Raw genomic sequence first — 22,626 nt, 5'->3', positions numbered from 1 at the left:
AATAATTGTTTCACCAATTGTAAAAGATTTTACTATGATTATAAAAGCACCATCCCCTAGCTTATTTATTCTATCCATTGATTGAAAAGCATTGCTAACAAAAATTTAAAATTTACAAAATCATCAGAGGTTGCTGTGTCATCTTTGCAATTTGTTAAATACTACTAAATCCTATACATGGCAGAAGAATGCATGATCGTCATCAGTGAATCGTGACAGTGCTCCAATAGAAGAGAGTAAAGATCAATATATCAATAATCTGGGATCAAATAATGTGAGAAGTTAATTAGATATTCAGAATTGAATGATAAAATAAAGCAAGATTCGATGATCATCTACCATCAAGTTACGTAATTGTACCAACAAAAGTGTTTCCCAATATTGAAAAACAGGGACTTGGTGTCTCTTCCAAGATGGCAATAAATAACCAAACTTCTGACCTCAGTAAGATTGGCAATTGTATCATTTTGAAATTTGTCTGAGAAATAAATTTCCTTAACAAATCTCTGGGCAAGTTTCATGTCTTTGGTATCTTGGATGAGCTCCCAATAATTAGATGTTATCTCTTGATCTGATATATTCTCCAAACAATAAAGCGATGGATTCCAATTGCCCGTGAACAGAGCAGGGTTTGTCACGTAGAAGGGAAGATTATTGAATCTAATTCCTCAATTGCACTAACCAACATTTTTCACAATATTCGAGGGTCGTGGTAATCAATTCAAATGGTAATTCGCTCAGTATCCCCATTATACACTTTTTAAAAATATATAGAGTAATTAAACCTGCATAAATTACTAATTTGTTGATTATATGAAGCTTTAATGATAATTTAAAAATAAAATACCTAATTTGCTTTATTTTACAACTTCAATATTGAGTTGCCCCGCAAAATGTTCTAAAACTTGCCTAATTTAATCTGTAGTAGGATTTAACGATTTAATGAAGTTAAAACATCTCATTATACAACTACTTGCCGACCTCAACCTCTGTTGCTTGTAATGGATAATCAGTCTGATCCTTCTACTGGTACTTCCGGTGCAGTACAACAGTCTGGCGTTGCCCTGGACAACGGGCGGCTCCAATACAAAACAAAAACTTCTTATCGCTGGAAACTTAAAGAAGCACACGCCCTATAAAAGCTACTGGAGTATATAAACAGATTGAATCACGCTTTTCATCACTATTAGGTTGCAGTTGTTCCTCGCATCAAGTTTAACGAGATTCCGATTATTCTTTGATTTCTTCAGGTATGCAGCCTGTTTCTGGAAAAATTCGCCATCATTATTGATAATTTCTTACCATTGGACCCTTATTTTTGCATTTTTTTTGTTACAAATTTTTGGAAGAATTGAGACAATTACATATATAGAAATCCTGTTGGGCTATATAGCTAAAAGCTTCCAGTTTCCATGGACGGAACATTTTGACTACCTAATAATCACACATCCACACCGCGTAACAGAGGTAAATAGACAGATAACAACTGGTCTAGTGAAAAAAGTTCTGCAAGCCAATAAAGCGACCCCTATAACTCTTATGCTGGTGAATCTGACAATTACAATGAATTATGAGGCAGGTACACCAAAAATTTACATTTATCAGTGGTAATGTTTTTTAAAGTCTTCTTTGTTATCTTTAACGACATTAAATTCTTGAGAGAAATATGGAATGCCCTTTTCGTATTGTTTATAGTCTATTACTATACCTCACTTCTATTAGCTATTCATACTATAAAAATGATTTTTTTTTTCTTTCCATTTTTAGTAAGATGCTCAACTTGAAAATAAGTATAAAAAAAAAGTCTCAACAATAATCCTTCGTGAGATTACTGAACAATTGATCCTTTGATCCTGTTCCAAGGTGACAAGAAATAATTAGCCCCTTGTTATTGCGAAATAAGATGTCAAATTTGCTTCTCAAACTAGCATTGTAGATTTCTATTTTTGCCAGAGCCGGAAGGTAGCATACATTTAAAGTTTCCATTTCAGAAATGGACGTTGAACCAAGCTCTAAATGTTTCAATTTTGATAGATACCCAATAGCTTCCAATTGGTGAAAAGATTTGAAGAGATTTGAAGACAAATCTAGATGTTCGAGAGTATGCAAACTTCTCAAAGAGCTCACATCGCACACACAGTTACTTCGCAATATTAACACTTTCATGCTAGGAAGATGTAAATATGAAATATCTTCGATGTAATTGTAACTCACATCAAGCTCAACAAGAGACGGAACATTCTTAATATCTCTCAAAGCCCAGATAGAATTATGAGAAACGTTCAAGTGCCTAAGTTTGGGATAATTCAAGCTCACAATATCATTGATGCGGTTGTTGTTAGCATAAAGCTTGATAAGAGAGGGGATATTATTAAATTCATTCATGCACGTAAGCTTGTTGTGCAGAATATATAATGTTTCCAATTTAGGAAACTTGGAGGAATCTAGGTTGATATATTGAATGCTGTTGCGGCTTAAATCTAGACTGATTAGTTTCGGTAAACTATGCAAACTATTAACTTTGGTGATTCCAGGATTGTCAGAGATTTCCAATACCTCCAAATTTTTCAAACACTCCAAATTTGGGATCTCAGTTAACTCGTTTCCTTCTAATATCAAAGTTTTCAAGTTCGGCAATGATTCAAAGATTTCTTCACAAATTCCTGCTTCCCTAATCACAAGGCGTAATAAGCTATTAATTTGAATTGATTTGGAAATGCAACGGCCTATTTCTAATTTCTCTAAATTGGGGAAATAAAGCGAGTCCATGTTAGAAACCAGTCCCTCATCCAGGAACCAAACTTCCAATTCTTCCAAATTTGAAAGTTTCCATTTAGACCCATCAAAATCTCGCACAAAATCCACTAACTGGAGCTTTTTCAATCGAGGAAAATGATACTTCAAGTTACAAGAGTCACTGTCCCTTTTATTTTTGTCTGTAGGTTCAAGAAATGATAAGGATTCCAAGGAGCTGAGGACATTTGGTAGCATTTTTTCAGCAGCATTCGGAGGAATCTCCATTATTTTAACTGGTGCCACAATACCAGGGATCGCACTTGTAGTGTGAATGAGCTCTAATCCTCTGGCGGAATTAATGAAGTCAACACAACATTTTACCTCAGCAGAACTATAAATATCACCAGGTTCTTGAAAGAAATAAAATTCCCTCACGTATTTCAGAGCATTATCCACCGCATATATATCTTGAATCAGATTCCTATCAAGGGCTATTATATCCCCCCACGAAATAATATCCTCATCACAGCTGTCCAAATTCAAACTATCAGGAACCAATCGAGGGTCTAAAACATAGAAAGGGAGATTTTTGAATTTATACTGTGATAATTCACGAAAGTGATCAATAATGGCAATCCTGTCAAACAAAATGGAGTCAATACATTCCGATAGAGTTGACTGATGGTCATCAACGACCAAATTTCGTAGTTGCACCAACCAACACTTCTGGCAATATTTGAAGATATGCCTTAGCAACTCTGGCGGAAATTTGCGTAATTTTTCCATTATTTATTAGATATCAACATAAAAGTGAGAAGAGTAATATAATTAGGTGGTCTTAGGCTTACCATCATTTGGCATTCATGGACTGACGAGATGAAAACCGTTTTGATCGGTTATTGTTGTAAATTCTGAAAATGCTTTGTTAGTTATGACTTACCCGACGATGATCCACTCAGATATAAACTTTTCTCCATGAAAAACAGCAAGTTAACCCGTTCTTATCCCTATCCATAAAAGTGCCACTGAAAGGAAGCTTTGCCGACAAGAAGTCTTTGGAATCATCTTATAATCCTTGCGCTAATAAGAATACGTTAATATTATTCCCTAATGAATCCCATGCACATAGGTAATTAAATGTGTACTAGTGACACATACCATTGATGTGGTAATTATTGGCAATTATGTATACACCATTATGATGGTATCAATTATCGGGCACAGATACAGCATGCGGCGGTATTTATTGATTTATTCAGCCATCACTTTGCGGAAATTCGACTCACCCACACCCACACACGAGAAAAAGGGTATGAAATCTCATCGTTGCTACTATATTCTGTCGTAGAGAGATCTATGTTTCCATTTATGCTTTAAAAATGATTGTTGTCATCAATAATAGTATTTGAGCTTATGCTCAAAATTCCAGTGTGACCAGGCAAATGAGACTAGGATCTGGTTTCACCATAGTGGATCACCAGAAACTCCGCATTTCCGTCTATATTGAACAATATGAATTTCCTATTAATTTCTCATCATATGGACCAGTAACATCATTCTAGGAATGATGTGTAAGACAGCTTTATTAATTCTGTGTCCCAGATTTAACCGAAACTTGTTAGTTTGATTAAATTGTGTATTAGACTTGGTTATAGCAGTGCTTTCAGGTATTTTCAAAGTTTTTAAATTTTCCAAACTCTCCAAGTTTTTAAATTTCATTTAAGTCATTTCATTCTAAAATCAAATTCTCCAGGTTAGGCAATGATTCAATGGTCCGTTAATCAATTATCGCATTGTGTAACTCAAGGTATAATAGGTTATTCAATTCAATTAATCCAAACATGCAATTGACTAGCCATAAGCTCTCCAAATTTAGAAAATCCAGTCACTTCATGTTTGATATCATTTCCTAGTCCTGACACTAAGCTTGAAATTCTTCCAAATACAGGTGCTTTTTCCCTATTTACCAGCTCCAGTCTTCAGTGGTATCATTATACTGAAAACAATTTCTATGAATGGCTGTTAGTTCCTCGGTCTTATGTAACATTTTTCACATCGCCATTCACAGTTAGATTATAGGACACCGATCTAGGTCCAAAAAACAAAATAGAAGTTTCTTAAACCTATACTGAAATAACTCCCGAAATTTTTCAATAAAGGCAATTTTGCAAGATAGAGTCAATACATGCCAGTAGTGCTGATTTGTCATCATCGACAACCAACCATCATCGGCTCAACAAAAAACGGTTATTGTAAAACTTGAATTAGGCGAAATCCCACCAGAATTGTTAGGAGTCATATTTCTATTGCGCCATTATTAATCAGGTAGAAGAATCGGGGGAAGGCAATTAGATTGTTAGGCGAGGTTGTCACAGATTTACCAATCAGGTATACTACTGCGCATATTGTGTAGAAATGTGAATTGTCTGTTGATATCAGGTTTGCTTACCCGTCGATGGAGCGACCCTTCGATGTTTTCATCTTTTATTGGCAGATATTGGTCAGTTTCAAAATCATTATTTCCATGAGCTCTCCTGAAAAAATATTTTATTATGGTTCAATACATTGTCAAGCCTCACAAGGACGCACAAGTGGGAGATCTTGGCAATGGATAAGTGAAATCTTCAAATACACTATAGCATGTGAGAGCTCCGTGCGTCAGTCTAGACCTAATTGCGTGCCAAGCAAATAATGGAATCCTAACTAATGGCATATCCTTATAATTATTATCTCTCAGTAATCTTGGTTTCAATGAGAGTAGACTAATATTATTTGCTAAAGAATAATCGTATGAACAGCGAATACTGTGTCAATAAAAAAGTACCGTTTCATTGGTATATACATATTAACTAGTAATTAGTATTTTTTTATTCAATACTGTCAACATGATATACTCACATTTTTATTTCGGTTATTCATCTATTTGAAGGGCCCTGCCTTGTTATAGCTTCCAACAAGTATGAAAGATGTTAACGTGATTGAGATCTACATGTAGATATTATTTCATATTGCACGCTGTTATTGCCGCGTTAGGCTCGAAAAATCAACACTATGCCACACCAAACTACAACATTTATATACCCGAAAACATAGCTTCGACCAATACAATAACTACAAGACCAATTCTCATGTAAAAGGCATTACCTCGGATTATGACAAGAAACATTTAACCTCCACTACAGATGGTAAACTAAAGAAGACTTTGAAGAAACTTTCTGGGTATTTTTACTGTGCTTCAGCATGCTGGGAACAAAAAATAGTTTACAAACATATAAGGAAATGTTCAATGATTTGATTTTTCTGTATTCATCATGACAGCAGTTTAATCACTCCCGGACTGATCGGTTCAGAGATGATAATTATGCTGGTGGATACTAATATCTCTATTTCCTGTAAGGCTTTTTCAAGATTTGCAGAGCCTTAAGAAGTAAGTTTCATCTACTGGTAAAAATAGAGGAACCTGTCTCTTCGTGTCTCTCAGTTTTTTTTTTTTTTTTTTTTTTTTTGCTCAAAAACACACGTTGAGGTAAAAAAATAAAAGAAAAAAATAAAAAATATGAGGGATTCGATTCCCTGTGCATATTCATGCAGGTCTAAGAGATCGCTCCAATGCTGGCTAGTAGAACTAATTGGCTGTCAGTGCTGACAAGCAAAAAGTCTTTTTTATAAATATATTTTTAATGGTCTCTGCAGAAGATTTGCTACACTTCTTGCTGCGGGGAGTTTGTATTGTTTTGCGAAGTTTGGCTGCATTGAGCATTTTTTTCAACATGAATTGATTTAAGGATCAGCATGTTCAATAAATAACCAGTGAGAAGCATCTGAAATCTATCTATGAATGCCACGATAATGATTTCACTTTCTTGAGATGGTTAAGATTTATTTGATTGATATTTTCGTTACTTATTCTTGAAGAATTAGATTACACTAACTACGACAACATCTTCCACTGCTTCCTTTTTTTTTTTTTTTTTCCAAGAACCTCTGCTAATTGGTCTATTTTGATTACTATTCTACCCATATGGAATCAATTAATTGGTTAACTATCCAATTAGAGCTCTATTCAATCTTTTTCGTATTCGCAAATTAATACGGGGTGTGGTGCCGGAATTAGAATACCGACGTTTGGTAATTTTTCTTAACTCCGGTATATTAATCATTGTCTCATGATTTTTATTTCATGATTTTTATTTAATGATTTTTGAGTCAAGCACCCTCTTGATGACGAATGTGAGGTGTTTCAACTAATAATGGTAAAGGTAGTAATACTTGTGAAAAGGAGACTAACAAATAGTTAGTAACGCCGTGATGTGTAGGGTCTTAATCCGTTATGCGTGATTTTCATGTATACATAGGGGCAACTAAAATGGCTATTTATCATCATATATGATCTATAATCTATAGATTAATGAGTTACTCACATTAAGAGCATGGGATGAACATAGGTAATTAATGATGAAATAGGAATTAGCAAATTATAGTAACGGGAAATCAAAAGAAATATAAAAGGAAAAGTTCCAGCGAAGGTGCAATAGTATGACTATTGGTTGATAACCAACAACCAACAGATCAAATAAAAAGAAAAAAAAAATCTTTAGAATAAAGGAGAAAACTTAATGTGAATGATGATATTAAGACCAAAAAAAGGTCGATTAGAAAGAAGAAGAAAAACGGTAGAAAGAAAACCTTCCAAAAAACCAGTGTAAAGGTGTAGAATAAATGAATAGTAAAGTGTAAAATCATAAAGGCATAAGAAACCTCATCAGGAGCAGATGAAAGGAAAATAGGATTGGCAAAAAAAGAGATCACAAGCGCAAAAGAAGATTTGACTTGAAAAAAATTTGGGTCTAACCTACCCTTGTTATTTTTCTTGTCAATAGAATTGGAAATCTTCAATTGCAAAGAATCATAGAAATACTGGAAATCACATCACCCCAAAAAAAGGTACTGATTTCCTATGGTCTCCGTAAAGAGAAAAGCAAAAGCACATAATTGAGAAAAATGTAATGGATAATAGTGATAAAAATATAATCAATTTTTTAGTAGGTTGCTTATAGTTTTGGAATCAAATAACGGTGTTGACTAATGGCGGATTGGTGCACACTCCAGAAGAACCCAAAAAACATGGCGAAAAATATAAACATCAACACCTTTGGCGAGTATGCGAAGGAGAATGAAACCGCTGAGCTGGCTTGTGTTGTTACAAATTCACTCATCACTTTGCCCATATTGGCAGTATCCACATTGGAGACAAAGCTGTTGATCCCAATATTAGAAGTGTTATTAGATGGAAGGTTAGAAGATAAGAAAAGGGTGGTTTTGGATGAAGGAGGGAATGAGAACAAAAGAGTGAGATAACTAAACAACGACAAGAAACCCAATGGAAACTCTAAAATGTTGAATGGGATTTGAAGGAATTGTTGTCTTTTGACATTGCTTGCCTTAGTGGTGGAGTTAAAACCAGCATTAAGAACAATAGCGGGAGCAGCAGCAAGAGATGACATTATGGAAAATACTCAAATAATTGGATTATATTGTGATTATGATAATAATATTAAAGAAAGAAAAATGGGATCTTTCTTAGGAATTTTATATATTCTCTGCGTATCTAATTTGTTACAAGAAAGAGCAAACCAGCAAACCTGCAAAGAAAAAGCAAAACAGTAGACAATAACAAGACAAAGCCTGTCACTTGAGAACGCTTTTTGTGTCAACAATTGGTAAACAATCTGATTTATTTGGAAACAAATAAATCTGTACAATACAGCGAGGAATAAAGAAAAACAAGTTATTACTCTGTAAAGAAAAAAAAAAGCATCCTTATTAATAATATATAAGGAAAAAAAAAAATTTAGCGTTTCCGGATGTGACGGGAGGCTCTTTTCCTTTGTTTCTTGCAGACCGCCGGTCTTCCCGATTCGGTGAGCCATTTTCTTGGGAGGGGGTGCTATACGCGTGATAATCTCGTGTTGCACTAGTCGTACCTGAACACTTTTTGCTAACCGCACACTTGAGTGTTAGTAGCCATAACACCATTACTTCTAACACATATTTTCTTACTTTTTACGTATTCTACTTTTAATAACTCTCTACTACTTTTTGAAAGACAACAGAGAACATTATTCAATCATTATATTTTACTACGCTGTTAACTTTATTAAGTTATTGTTTGTATTATTCCAGAATTATCTTAAATCCGATATTCTTAGACTCTATCCGCCGCTGCTTACCACTGACCAGATAGATCTTACCCTACTACAAGCCATAATCGCGCGAAGTCGGCAATAACAGTATGTATTTTGGTCACATGACAATATCGAAAAGCTTTATTTTTTTATTTTTTTTCTCTTCTTCAGCTTCAGCTTATTCATCACTCCTGGAGCCGATGATGTGCATTGAAAGATGCTTCCAAAATTCAAAGTGGATTTGGAAGGTTCTGATTGGAGCTTGGTTATAACCTCTACCGGTCACCGGTTCTATCACAATAAAGTGACAAACCAGTCTGTTTGGAATTATCCCAATGATGATGTGGGAAGATTAGTCCATCAATTGGACAGAAAAGAGATCCTTGTATTGATTGCCAAGGCCCGAGGTTTGAAGGTATTCGATAAACTGCAAACTGGAATACAAGAGAAAAAGAAGGATGTGTCAAAGAAAGAAGATGCAGAGCAAATTCTTGCACAGAAATCAGAGGAAGTAACTAATGCTCATAATGAAAACAGGGATAAAGTGGCAGCAACCCCCCAACCCGCTGTCAATTCAGAAAAGGAAGAGAAATCGGAAACTCAAAAAGGAATTGGCTTGCTCTCGGGGTATGCAAGTTCTGATGATAGTGATGATAGCGACGATGATAGTGATGATAGCGACGATGATAATGAAAAGTCTGATGATGAAGCTGAACCAGCAACAATAGATCTAGAGGCACAAGACGAGTCCTCCAGTGAGTATGAAACTGGGTCAGAATCTGAGAGTGATAGTGATGTAGAAAACGGTATCAATTTGGATGAGCTTGATGATATCAGTGATGATGAAATCGAAGATGACAGTAAGAGTCTCGATCCCTCAAAGATTCAAAATTTCATTGAATTGTTACAGGAATTCCAATTGAACCCCTACAATGCATGGGAATCAGAATCTCAAAAAATTTTCAGCGACCCCAGGTTTTTGAACATTGAATTAGACTCTCAAAGGAAAGAGATCTTTAATAAGTGGTGCACCATCACCTTGTCTGCTACCAATAATAAAGCTGGTATCACAGATACTAATACCGTGGTTGGCAATGATGAGAAAACCCAGGAATCATTGGACTTCTTGAGATCTCCTGAGGTACTGGAGAATCTGGTTGTTCAGTATCTTGACTTCTTAACAAGAAACTTCAAAGCGAACAAACTTTACATTGATTTCAAGAGACGACATAGATCATCGCCAGGTTTCTCTGATGTCTCATTCACCGACAAGGACCGTGAAAGACTTTATGTTGAGTTTTCCACTCTCAAGAAGAAGCCTGTTGGTGAGCGGCGGAAGCTTGTAAATAATTTCTTGATAAACTCTAAAATTTTGCGTGTGAGTATCAACGAAATATCCAAAGACTCGGGTCGCATGTCCAAAATATTACAACTTTTCCAAGAACAAGTAGTGGGGAAACTATCAAAACTAACAATTGATGAGGCCCGATGTGCTCTTGCGAATGTGGAAAAAGTCCTCAATGTACCTGAATCTGTGAGAGAAACCACGTTGTACCAAGCTTTACCCACCAAAGAAAGAATTTCTACTTTGTATGAAGTATACCTGGTGTTGGGAAATAACTAAAACCATCATAATCTCAATGAAGAAGTGTGTGACGAACCTTAATGAATAACGAATTTTTATGTGCAATATAGATTATTTTTTTTTTTCAATTTTTCTCCCCAATGTTATGGTGTATGCTTTATTATTGTAATTTTTTTTATTTTTATTTCTTTTAGGAGGAAGAAATTTTTAGTTATTGTTTGCGAAGCTAGTTTGTGATATTTATATTTTCGGGGTCGATAGTAAGTGGCATCAGACTCACGCTTCTTGAAGACTTATGTCAAATCAGTGGGCCGAAAGGAAGAAAGATTTAGCAGGACTTGTATATATCAGGTCAGTAACAAGTATCGAGAATTTAAAAAATAAATCAAGCAGTAATTTATATGTGGGTTTGTTCTGTCTGTGGCTATTGAGTCTTTTCCACTGACATTAGTCTTGCAAATACTAATTGACAAAATGGGGAGTTAAGAGAAACGCAGCTGTCAACTTTCCTATTGCTTGTCCTAATTTCAGAACTTTCTAAAATGAATATTGTTTACTTATATTGGTCAGAGGTTCTTGCTTATATTGCTCGATATTGTACGAATCTGGCTATAATCCTTCACCCTGATCTGCTAGAAGTCTCTTTTTGTGTCACTTTCCAATCATTTTTGCATGTGCTACCTGCATGATGAGTTGCGGGCGTCCCCCAACATGCATGAGCATCAGATTTGCTCATCGATGAGATCCCCGACGGCTTTGTTTTTTATTATGTGGGAAATATATTCAAATAATGGATAATTATAAGTGAATCAACCTTGATATTTGATAGTATAGGCCAAATTTTTGCGACATTAGACAAATCTAACTTAGCCCTCCACGTATGAATGAAAGCATTTTTCTTAATCTACTTCTCTTACAAAGCTTTTCAGCTTCTCCGCTGGATTTCTTTTTGAAGGAAATCCTGGTTAATTATCTAAAGGTCAGGAATACAATTTCTTAATTGCTCTCGGAATATTTTGGGAAATTGGAATAAATCACCTTGCTATTTTGCTTTGAGAGCAATATTTAGATCTTAGAGCAAAAAAAAAGAATATGATAGTATTCAAAAACAATATAAAAGAATAGATTTTTTACCACTTTCATTTCTTTTGCAAGATCTCTCGACTCTCTTTAACACCTTTGGATAAACTAAACATCATCTTTAATAAAAAATATTCCACCTCTAACAATATGTTCAACTTTGATGCCTCTTGCTCCTCTGAAGAAGAATCATCCTCCGAAACGATGCTCGCAAGAGATTGGGGTTCAACAGAAAAATTGGATTATTTTCAATATTCAACTGATGATTTTGTAGCTGATATACTCGCATATTCTAATCCAGAAAGATCATTGGAAGCTCCTTCTAAGGGTGACACTTTGACATTACTTCCTCAAGGTGAATCTTTGAAAGCTATTCCTGAAGCTGTGAAATTGCAAGACGAAGACCAAGAAATGGATTTGGCAGTAAAAAAATCACTTCATGATCTTTTTGGGATCTCTGATGAGGACCCATCATTTTTTGAAAAATTTCCAGCCTCAAATATTACTGGTTTATCTCAAGACAGCTCATCTCCAGATGAGCTTCTAGTATCTTTACTTGGTTCTCATTCAGAAAACTTGCTTGAAGGAAATGAGAGCTCTGGATCCTCGAATGATAGGCAAACCTCCTTGCCTTTTGGATGCGACAACCAAAATAATTTATTTGAGAGTTTCGAGAATGCTTTGGCCCAGTTACCACCGGAAGTCCAAGAAGATTTAGCTTCGAGCGCCATTTCCTCAGGACTCGTCAATAATGAAGACGTACCAATGATTGATATCTTTGATACCCAGGAAGACCCTTGCTCAACATCAGCACAAGTAGAAATGAATATCCAAAATCAGTCAGGCTCACCATCAAAGAAGCATTCTAGAGCCTGTAGCGATGATAGTAACGGCAACTCAAGAAGTCGCCGCAGTACTTCTGATAATGAATTAGAAAAAATCCGTAATGCTGTTAGCGTTCAAGAGAATTTCATTGCAAACATTGCCAGAGAGTATCATCAGCAACACCCAGTCCCTGACGTGGTCCCAGGCTCTCCCAGAAGTATTGAGTTCTATTCCAAATCTGAACCAGAACACTTCAAAGAAATATGTTTAGGACAATTCCCAGATCAATTTCTCGCAACCTTCTTTTCAGAATACGATTTGCTCTATAGGGAACACCAATATGGTATCAACTCAGATGATTACTACGGAATGGTGGTTGCTCTTGAATTTGCTTTGAAGTGTGATAATTTGTTTTCCAAATTACAGTACACTCAAACCATGGGTACCAATGGGAAAACGGTTTCTGAAGAAAGAAATGCCTTCTTCGATCAGCACCGATATTTTAAGGGTACCAAAAAATGTGGTAAGCTTTACGTCTACGATAACATATCAAGGGAAAAGCTTGCCAACATTCTTGGGTTGGACCAAACAGTAGTGGCATCCATTGAATTGATCATCGAGGAGATCGCCAATAGATTGGATATTTTGATTAATGGTGAAAGAGTTTCTAGAGTCACTACTCAGTTGATTTATCTTAATGGTGGGAAGCCAACAAAGGAAACTTGGAACAAAAAACCAATCGAAGTCCAACAGCGACTTTATGCTGTTGTGAAGAGATCATTGTGGAATAGTTTTGCATTCAAAGGTAAAGTGGTGGAACTTTTTGTGAAGAAGATTGCATGTACCGTTGCTCAAAACAATTTTAAAAGATTGAAGAAGACAAAAGGGACAAGAAAAAACGCTCTCAATATAAATTATAGAAAGAATCTTGTTAAGGGAAAAGCCTCCAAGAGCCTAGACAGAATGGTTTATTAATTCTTTGCAGTGATTTTTTTAATCAATTTCCTCTAAATTACTTTTTTTTTTTTTTTTGTTATTGCATGTTATTTAATTTTCTCATTTGTTTTATTATTTCTTGATTTTATTCAATTCCTATTATTTTTACCGTTTTATGAACTAAATTTCTAATGAGTGCACATTTTCTAAACATATAAATATTTTTACATTTTATATATTATAATATTGATAAACATGTAAATATTTACACAACAAACTCTTTGAAGAATTGGAAAAAATTTAAACCGTCGTTACATTAGTCTCAACTATTTACAAATGAATAACATTCAAAGACGCTTAGTGACTAGCAAAATTAATGTTTGATAGATCATTAGCTGGAAAAAAGTTCAAGAATGTCGAAGAATAATCTTAAATGACATCATAAGGGAGGACTTACTTATCTACCTAAGTTCAACAACAAAGAGTTGTTGGTACCTTGAGCTTCTTTGGCACCATTTGGCAAGTATGTAATATTTGGGCTGCTGGCCAATGTTTCAGCAATTTCTTTACTGGCTTCAATTCTTCTAATCAACAACAAACCATCACCAGCCTTTTGCAAAGCTTTAGAGATGAAATCAGCAGCTTCAGCTTCACCTTCGGCTCTGATGACGGCAGCTTGACGTTCTTGTTCAGCTTTTTCAACCAAGAACTTGGCTCTTTCAGCATCTTGTTGGGCAATTTGCTTTTGTTCAACGGCCTTGGTGAAATCATTACCAAAAGTCATATGGGTGATACTGACATCTTCCAATCTGATATGGAATTCTTGGGCTCTTTCACTGAGTTCTTGACGAATACGAGCGGAAACAACTTCTCTTTGAGTAATCAATTCGGCAGCATCGAATTGGGCGACAATAGACTTAAGAACTTCGTTACTGATAGATGGCAAGACTCTTTCATCGTAATCAAGCCCTAAAGATTGATAAATGGATGGGATCTTTTCAACATCTGGGCGGTGGAGAATACGCAAGGTCAAGCTAACCATTTGCAAATCCTTGGACCCGGTGTTTGTGCTGATACTTCTAGGTCTAGTACGGATATTGAATTTGATTGGCTTTTCGAGCCATGGGATGAGGAAATGTGTACCTTCGCCAACAACTTGACGCTTGATACCTTGAAGCCTGGAGAAAATAATCACACGTTCACCACCATTGACATCATACATCGAATAGGCGGCTGCAGTGGTGGCAATACCCACAGGAAGGGCAAGTTTTGAAATAATATTAGAGATTCTGTTCATTGTTTGATTACAGAATGGTTAACCCGTCCAGATTCACAAGATATGTCAGAAACGCTTCCACCTTATATCTTTGCTGCCTCTGCATTTTTTTTTCTCCTACATTTCTTTGGCTTTTTTTTGCCACTAAAAATTTGCGACTACGCGCACGCAATTCTACATTGTTGATTCTTTCAACATCCAACGCTTAGTAGGTGGTCAGTGGGTGGCCAAAGTTCTCTTTTTTGTTTGGAATGGATTGTTTTTTTTTTGAGTGGTGGTTTTAAGAATGGGTGAATAGCAGGTTCATTTGTAGTTAGTGTAGATACAAAGCATCTTTTTTTTTTTCATGTAACTTCATTGATATTTGATGAAGACTCAGCTCTTTTTATGTATTAATGGTCATCTATCTTGTTGAATTCTTGATAGAATATAGTAAGAAATAACTGGGTAATCATTACACGGGGATCATATCCCAGAAGTACCAGACGAACCCACCAGCTCACCACCAGTGATTCAATTCCATACCATTGCCAACATTTCAATTTAATAGAAACAAACCATTGGATCTACATATTTATGATAACAACAGGAATAATATAATCCTTCCATCAATAAGTATAGCAAGACATTATCCTAATTAACGACGATTCATAGTGGTTGGAATTATAAAAGGGGGTGATTATGGTTGGTAGCATGCACCCTGTATTTGAACCGACAAACCAGAAAAAAATATCCAAAGTGAGCGGTTGATGTTTTGGGATTTCTTAATGATAATATCAATATATAACCGGAATATAGTAACCCCGATGAGTCCTAGCTGAGAATATTAATGATGACGATCGATGATAATACAGAATACTTGAACGATATTATTCAAAAGGCGTTCCAGCGCAAAAATCGTCCATCGTCATCTCCAACATCAAGTCACAATCTTAATCCAACATCAGAAAAAAACCTTGAGAGTGATGATGACGATGATGATTCAGATGTTGATTTCGACGGAGGAACTCCCATTGATTGGGATGAGATCCTTTCGTCGAGACTATCTCATGTTGATTTTGATATAGTGGATACCCAGCTTGAGAAGCACAAGATTCTTGCCAAATTGATGAAGTTAGATGCCGACGACGGTCTTTCCCACGCCTTCACAACCGCCTGTGTATTATGTGACAAATTGACGAAACCCGCGAATAATGACCATTTCAATCTTAGTCTTGATCTAACATGCAATTTACTAGTTCTTCAAATATATGAATACAGCTCTTTGACCCCACAATTTGACACTGCTTTCAAGCTTGCAAGGATTGCCGAAGCCATTCTTGACTTACTTCAGCTAGGCAACGGCAATAAATCCGATGCTGAATGCGAAGCTACATGGTTGAAGAGAAGTGCAATATTGGGAGATGATGGTGGCTTGGTGGTTGAATGTTGCAAGAAGATTTTCTTGCAACTGGTGATTGACCAAGTGAAAAAAGATAACTTGGAAAAAAAGGACAGTAATTCATCTTTGAAATTTAATGATTCAGGATCATTCACAGATTTATTTGATGATGTGTATTCTCGTGCTGATATCGATGGAGAATCAGCATTCAATTCCTATAACCGTGCCCTATTTAATGGGTGCCAAATGTATGAAAAAGGTTTTTACGATTGGATGCCTTGGAACTTGGAGCCAATGAATGTGGAATTACTATGGAGTGTACTTGCAGTATCAACTTATTCAATGTATAAGATCTACCAAAATTACCCTACGCCAAAGCTCTCATCAACAGCCAATGAAATGGAAAATCAAGAAACCCCATTACATTATAATCCTTTTATGATTTTTTTTCTCAAGACCTGGAAAGTTCTTACAAAGGCAATTTCTCTCGGTTGTTTAATTGATCGGCTTGATGAGGAGGTTTATGGTCTTGGGACTCCTTGGCCCTTAAGGTGTTGTGTGAAAGGCGCGGCGGCAGTTCGATCTGTGCTTGCCACAATATTGAATGATGAAATTGATAAAAGAGTACATGATATATCACACGAATCTTTAAACAATTTCATGATGCCATTTGGGCGTAAAGCTGGTCAAGGAGCATTAACGGAAGATATCAGAAAATATGTGTCAGCATTGGTAGTCTTGGGATATGACTTGAATCGAATTGGGGAAATGTTTTTGGACACAGAAACTCTGGATAGTTTGGACGATGATGTCCTTTATATGTTTGAGTATGAATTTTCTGACGATGATGAAGATGATAACGAGGAAGAAGATGATAACGAGGAAGAAGATGAGGAGGATGAGGATGGGGAGGAAGAGGAAGCTGAACAAAAACAGATGATTGCTCTAAAGGAGGATACAGCAGAAGAATATTCCGATTACGATAATGAGGGTAATGTCACTAATAATAAGATGAAGGAGAGCGATACAGGGAAAATGGCGGATGATGGGAGTGATTATAATGATTATGCTGAAAATTCTGCTCAGAAAAGTATTTACGTAAAGAAGGAGTATACTGCAAGGTGTTATTGTGTTTATGACGATCAAAGTGAAGATGAGAAGGAGGAAGACGATGATCATTTCCACAACGGAGAAAGCGGAGAATATGAATCTAATAATAATACAAATGGCGAAAATAATAAGAGTACTCCTGCAGAAACAACAGAAGGATCTGATGAAGTTGATGTTAAAGGAGTTGTAACTGGCGCCAAAAAATTTATCCCTGTCAAAAGTAATAGTTTCCCTGATGCCTCTAAAATATTCAATGACATGCCAATAGGTGATAATATTTTCTTCAATACTGAGCGAGATTTGCAACAAATTTCCAAGTCTGAAATCACCAGCCATAGTCAATCAGATTTATCAGATGGTGATGATACCGATGAAGATAGTGATGATAGTGATGAGGACTTCAGTGATGATGAATTTGATTATGATATTTTCATCTCATGGGAAGATTTGAAAAGCGCAATGATCGATATGTCCAAAGATCAAGTGAATATCTCATTGCAGAGAAAAGTAACTAGGTCCGTCTCTGCCGTTGTAACATGGTATTATGAACAGCAAATAGAAGCGAAAATGCGCCAAGACAATAGAATTTTCAATGGGAAGTCAACTTACGTTCCTTCTAATTCTAGTGACACTCCTCCACAATCTGAAAATACCGATACAACCATAACCAGTGATATGGATACTGATACCACAATTTCAGGCTCATTAGGTAGTGTTGCTTCTGGTAACAACAATAGCTTTCAACAGAATTCCGTAACGGAAGCGTGTACTTCCCTGTTTCCAAAGATTTCTTTGATTTATGAGTTTTTAAGCTCTACCAAAGGATTACTCAATTCAATGTTAAGGTACAACTCGAATGCTACTTTGTCAATATTGGATGAACTATTGATGTGTAACGGATGGAGACAAAAGACTATTTGGGTGGTAGCCCATTGTGAAGCGAGTTATGGATTGGTAGATTATGTACACAGATTAGTTATTGGAGGTATAGACCAGCCAAATTACATCACAGAGAAGCCTGAGGCAGCTACATTTTCATCATTATCAAATAACCACTCTACATCTCCATTCAGATTTTCTCGTAACGGGAATAACCAGGTTTTTCTTTCTGGACTAGAGCGCTCTTTTCTTCTACATGAGTTCTTCAGTATGGCTTCGGTGAGTTTATCTGAGATTGCTAATTTACATAACTCTGTGAATGGAGCAAATAGCTTAACAGAAGGATCAAGTAATTTGGATAGCGATAATACGTCCTTTGCTGATATATCGGAGCGTTATAAGCTTGCCACCAAATCAGTCCATTGGATCTGCTCAATGCTTAAGTCTTTGCACGCTAAGAAGATTATTGATTTGGCGTGCTCCGAATATCAAGTTGTCATACAAGGTCTATTGCTTCCCTGGATTGGAAAATTGGAAGTGGCAAGAGGATTGTACTTTACTAGCAGAGGAGTTGAAGAGAAGTCTCAGCCAAAAGGAAATGATTCTAAGTCCGTGAAGAAGGATAAACAAGGAAACGAATTAGTTAAACAGAAAAACAGTGGTTCCAATAAATCGCCAATCTCCAATATTAAGACAAGTAATGATTCGAAGAGGCAAGAGGTTAGAAACCAACCAACGAGCCGCGTTACTAGTATTTCAACAATAAGTGATAACTCTTTATTTGATGCACAGAACAACAGTGATTTGGCTACATCAATATCGAATCCAATTAATTCATCTAAAGATGATGGTTATAATGATGATGATGATACATCCGATGAAGTATTTTACGACCATTATATCAATATTATCAATGCAATTTTGATAAAAGTTTCTGGTGAGGATGGTGAATATGTAGATGAAATGGCGTGGTTTAGTCATATTGGGGTATTTGGAAATCAGTGGGCGAGAGTAGATTGATACTTATTTTGATTTCTAACGAATAATGTTTTGGGTTGATGAAAGGATATCAATGAAGCTTATGACATTTTTTATATTTTTACGATTGCTTTTCTATTTGCTAACATTTTATATACACTACTCATAAGGTAATTTTATTAATTCTAATTTATATAATGATTTTAATGAACAATATTATACATAAATATTGATGATAATACTTTTGTATGTGTTCAATGTGGGGGACGGGAGGCAATAATAATTAGACCGGGTAAATGTTGCAGCTGGGAAAAAGCTGAAATATTGAAAGGTTAACAAATCCAGATGTAAGGTAAAATAGATGTTCACCAAAACACATAATTTAATTCACCATGGGTTCAAGAAGATACGATAGTAGAACGACAATTTTCTCTCCGGAAGGGAGACTTTATCAGGTACGTTCTTCTTCTTTTTTTTTTTATCGTTCATTTGTTGTTTTTTCATTGATTTATTTTTCCGCTGAATAGCTGATGGCAATTGCAGATATCGCGGATCAAGGTGGCGAACTCACCAACATTGGCCATAAAAGTGGCAAAAAGATATGGAATATGGCGCAATGGATACCTAAACATATTGTGAAATTTGTTTTCATACTAACATTACAGGTTGAATATGCTCTTGAAGCCATAAGTCATGCCGGTACTTCGATCGGTGTACTTTCCAATGAAGGTATCGTTCTTGCTGCCGAGAAAAAAGTTACTTCAAAATTGCTTGAGAAAGACTCTTCTGAAAAGATGTATGTCCTCAATGATCAATGTGTCACCGCAGTGGCTGGGCTCAATTCTGATGCGGGGATCTTGGTGAATACCGCTAGAGTGTACGCCCAACAATATCTTGCCCGTTACAATGAACCAGTGCCGATTGAAGTGTTAGTTCATCGTCTTTGTGACATCAAGCAAGGTTATACCCAATATGGTGGGTTGAGACCTTTTGGTGTGTCATTTATTTACGCTGGCTACGACGACCGTTACGGCTTCCAGTTATACACTTCTAACCCATCAGGTAACTATAGTGGTTGGAAAGCCACCAGTGTCGGTGCTAATAACTCTGCGGCCCAGACATTATTGAAGCAAGACTACAAGGAAGATATTAGTTTGAAGGAAGCCAAAGAATTGGTGTTGAAGGTGTTAAGTAAGACTATGGACAGTACAACATTGACTAAAGGAAAGATTGAACTTGCCACCGTGAGCAAGAAGAATGGTAAGATCGTCACCAAGATATGGAAACCTTCAGAGATTGACGCATTGTTAAAAGAAACTGGTATTGTCAAGGAGGAAAATGAGGAAAATGAGGAAATCAATTAATAAAACTTTATGAGGCTTGTAATTTCACTATACATCTTGAGATAATTAATTAATGATTTTATTAAACTTACTGACTTATTTTATCTATTTATTTTTCTAATATATTTTTCAGTTTTTCAGGTTACTATTATTGGAGAAAGAAGGCTTTTTCTTGTTATTATTATTTGCTTAGTTTCCTGCTAAAGCCCTTCCTTCTCATTCCTCTACTCCAGAATGTAGTATGCTGTAGCAGACAATGGGCTCAATCGAAATCCATTTCAACTCTCAAAGTATCGGTGGAGCTCCAATTCATTCATAATTTTCCATCCAGTACTAATTTCCACGGCAACAGAAACTGGATGATGAAAGAGTCCTGACACTTGACGGGTGATACACCACTTATTAACTTCATGCATTAAACTTGAAAACTTGTATCATTTATGAGCAAAATTACCAAAGCTATTGTATCCACCGTGACTAGTGAAAATCAGTTACAAATTGCTTGCTCATATGGTAAACACTAATGAAAGAGTAGTGAGGTCAAATCGCATCTATTTCAATTTTCCATTGCCAACTCCATCATATGTTGACGCATGGGTCACTTTCATTGTACTGCCATGTTATTCAATAATTGTATTAAAAGCAACGATCACAGATCCCATAGTTGACATGTCAAGATTGAGAGAACCATCACTAAAAGTCGTATATAGGAGTTAGAATTGGATTTATAGGCTAAATCATGGCTGGCGTAAAAAAAAAATAATCAAAACGAGTAGTATTGATAACCCATTGGACTTGGCCGACTAATGCCTTGTAATGGACATATTCTTTGGTATCTGTCTTAGATCAGCTAGTTTGATAGAAACATAAATAATAAATGGATTGTTGGCTGGGTTAATCTTGGAATCACCGAATTCAGCAACTAAAATATATTGAATATAACTTGACCAGTTGATAGAAATGACAGTGTTGTTGACAATAAGATCAATGCCGAGAAACAAGTTTGTTTCTTTGTTACTTTTCGATACTAATGGTATCAATGATCATATTATATACACAACAACCGCTTTAGAGAAAAGTAGTTCCCATTTCAGTAAGCACGGCCTTGAAGTGTGTGTGAAACAGCCTTTGGGAATTACGGAGCCTATCTATACATGGCTTTCTTAAGGCTTCTCTAATAATTTGAGCTTGAAGAAAAGCACTAGTGATATCAAGTTGGAGAAGGTTTTGGTTGTACTAGCGGTAATATATTTATTGAATACTACAGATTTTTTAGGAATTGAAAATATTATGTTATCTACCGATATTCAAAGTATATTATGATTTAGGTATTGCTCCTTTGTCACGTGTGCAAACAAAAACAAAACAGTAAGTTTTATTTACAAGATGAATGGGAATAAGATCAAGTAACGAGATATATTCCACGCAAAGAAACAAATCAGTTAAAAAATGAAACCATATATTACTACTGCGAATATTGCAGTAGGATATACTGCCCCAAAGTTTCCCTCTCTCACCATGTCTTTTCTGACGGACGACGTGGCATCCGAATATCTTTTCTACTTCCAAGATATATGGAAGTTCACTCTATGGTGGACCATGATAGTCTTTGGAGCAGTTTATTTGGCCTCCGGGGTGCTTGCTGCGGTTTGTCAACGTAGCGTGTTTACAGGGTTATTCATCGTTGTGTTCTACGTTGCGTGGGGAGAAGTGCAAGCGGTAGTCTCTGGATCAGTTGTTGGGTTGCTATTGGCAGCAACGTACCGAACGGGTTCTTTGACAATGAATACTTGGATTCCGTTGATTTGGGGTATAACCCAAATATTATATGTCGTCGTTCTGAGTTACTCTTCGACTTCTATAATCTTGTGAGTGATCATTAGCCTAGTCAGGATGATCTATTATCGATAGTTGGGCTTCAACAATATATTTCATGAATTTTGAAACTTTATATTTCAGGAAACTACAGGTTTTTATCTTTTAAAGAGGGCATTGGATAACGGCTTTGATTGAATGGTTTACGGATTGCAAATTTTTAGAATTAAAATATCATTCGAGAACTAATATGGTCTACGGGAAATTGATATTATTTCAGAAGGATATTCTAACTGAGGTTCGTACTAGAATGTCTTTTAATTAATTCGATTCTGGTTTTCCAAGGTGAGATAGATGCTCTCTTAACTCTCACAACGCAAGGTTAAGTACACAATTTCTTTGCATATGCACTTTAATCTCTCAGTGACTTATTTCAATAACCGAAAAAATGAAAAGCGATTGGACAGCCTGCCACTGTATTTAATCTTATTCTTTAA

General features: G+C 35.9%; 8 protein-coding genes across 8 annotated transcripts; 5 read left to right on the top strand and 3 right to left on the bottom strand. All coding sequences in view use genetic code 12, as the record gives it.

Annotated features, from left to right (window-relative positions):
• Positions 1–1,806: 1,806 nt before the first annotated feature.
• Positions 1,807–3,522, bottom strand: DASC09_041550 (leucine-rich repeat domain-containing protein; the record flags this gene model as incomplete). Its single annotated transcript, XM_064997754.1, has 1 exon — positions 1,807–3,522. One exon carries the CDS (start codon positions 3,520–3,522, stop codon positions 1,807–1,809), a length of 1,716 nt encoding a protein of 571 aa, XP_064853826.1.
• Positions 3,523–7,787: 4,265 nt separating this feature from the next.
• Positions 7,788–8,240, bottom strand: DASC09_041540 (uncharacterized protein; the record flags this gene model as incomplete). The annotated part of the gene is made up of 1 exon (XM_064997753.1): positions 7,788–8,240. The coding sequence occupies one exon, from the start codon at positions 8,238–8,240 to the stop codon at positions 7,788–7,790; it is 453 nt and encodes a 150-aa protein (XP_064853825.1).
• An 898-nt stretch (positions 8,241–9,138) lies between these two features.
• On the top strand, positions 9,139–10,545 carry URN1 (Urn1p; the record flags this gene model as incomplete). Its single annotated transcript, XM_064997752.1, has 1 exon — positions 9,139–10,545. One exon carries the CDS (start codon positions 9,139–9,141, stop codon positions 10,543–10,545), a length of 1,407 nt encoding a protein of 468 aa, XP_064853824.1.
• Positions 10,546–11,736: 1,191 nt separating this feature from the next.
• On the top strand, positions 11,737–13,386 carry DASC09_041520 (uncharacterized protein; the record flags this gene model as incomplete). Its single annotated transcript, XM_064997751.1, has 1 exon — positions 11,737–13,386. The coding sequence occupies one exon, from the start codon at positions 11,737–11,739 to the stop codon at positions 13,384–13,386; it is 1,650 nt and encodes a 549-aa protein (XP_064853823.1).
• Positions 13,387–13,804: 418 nt separating this feature from the next.
• Positions 13,805–14,644, bottom strand: PHB1 (prohibitin subunit PHB1; the record flags this gene model as incomplete). Its single annotated transcript, XM_064997750.1, has 1 exon — positions 13,805–14,644. One exon carries the CDS (start codon positions 14,642–14,644, stop codon positions 13,805–13,807), a length of 840 nt encoding a protein of 279 aa, XP_064853822.1.
• Positions 14,645–15,452: 808 nt separating this feature from the next.
• On the top strand, positions 15,453–19,013 carry CAF130 (CCR4-NOT core subunit CAF130; the record flags this gene model as incomplete). The annotated part of the gene is made up of 1 exon (XM_064997749.1): positions 15,453–19,013. The coding sequence occupies one exon, from the start codon at positions 15,453–15,455 to the stop codon at positions 19,011–19,013; it is 3,561 nt and encodes a 1,186-aa protein (XP_064853821.1).
• A 350-nt stretch (positions 19,014–19,363) lies between these two features.
• On the top strand, positions 19,364–20,335 carry PRE9 (proteasome core particle subunit alpha 3; the record flags this gene model as incomplete). The annotated part of the gene is made up of 2 exons (XM_064997748.1): positions 19,364–19,426; positions 19,637–20,335. The coding sequence occupies 2 exons, from the start codon at positions 19,364–19,366 to the stop codon at positions 20,333–20,335; spliced, it is 762 nt and encodes a 253-aa protein (XP_064853820.1).
• A 1,428-nt stretch (positions 20,336–21,763) lies between these two features.
• MAY24 (May24p) lies at positions 21,764–22,186 on the top strand (the record flags this gene model as incomplete). Its single annotated transcript, XM_064997747.1, has 1 exon — positions 21,764–22,186. The coding sequence occupies one exon, from the start codon at positions 21,764–21,766 to the stop codon at positions 22,184–22,186; it is 423 nt and encodes a 140-aa protein (XP_064853819.1).
• Positions 22,187–22,626: the final 440 nt, after the last annotated feature.

The sequence above is a fragment of the Saccharomycopsis crataegensis genome, assembly GCF_037102585.1.
Source record: "Saccharomycopsis crataegensis DNA, jcf7180000000084, whole genome shotgun sequence".
In the NCBI taxonomy this organism is placed as follows: Eukaryota; Fungi; Ascomycota; class Saccharomycetes; order Ascoideales; family Saccharomycopsidaceae; genus Saccharomycopsis; species Saccharomycopsis crataegensis.
This window is presented reverse-complemented; position numbering and strand designations above follow the sequence as displayed.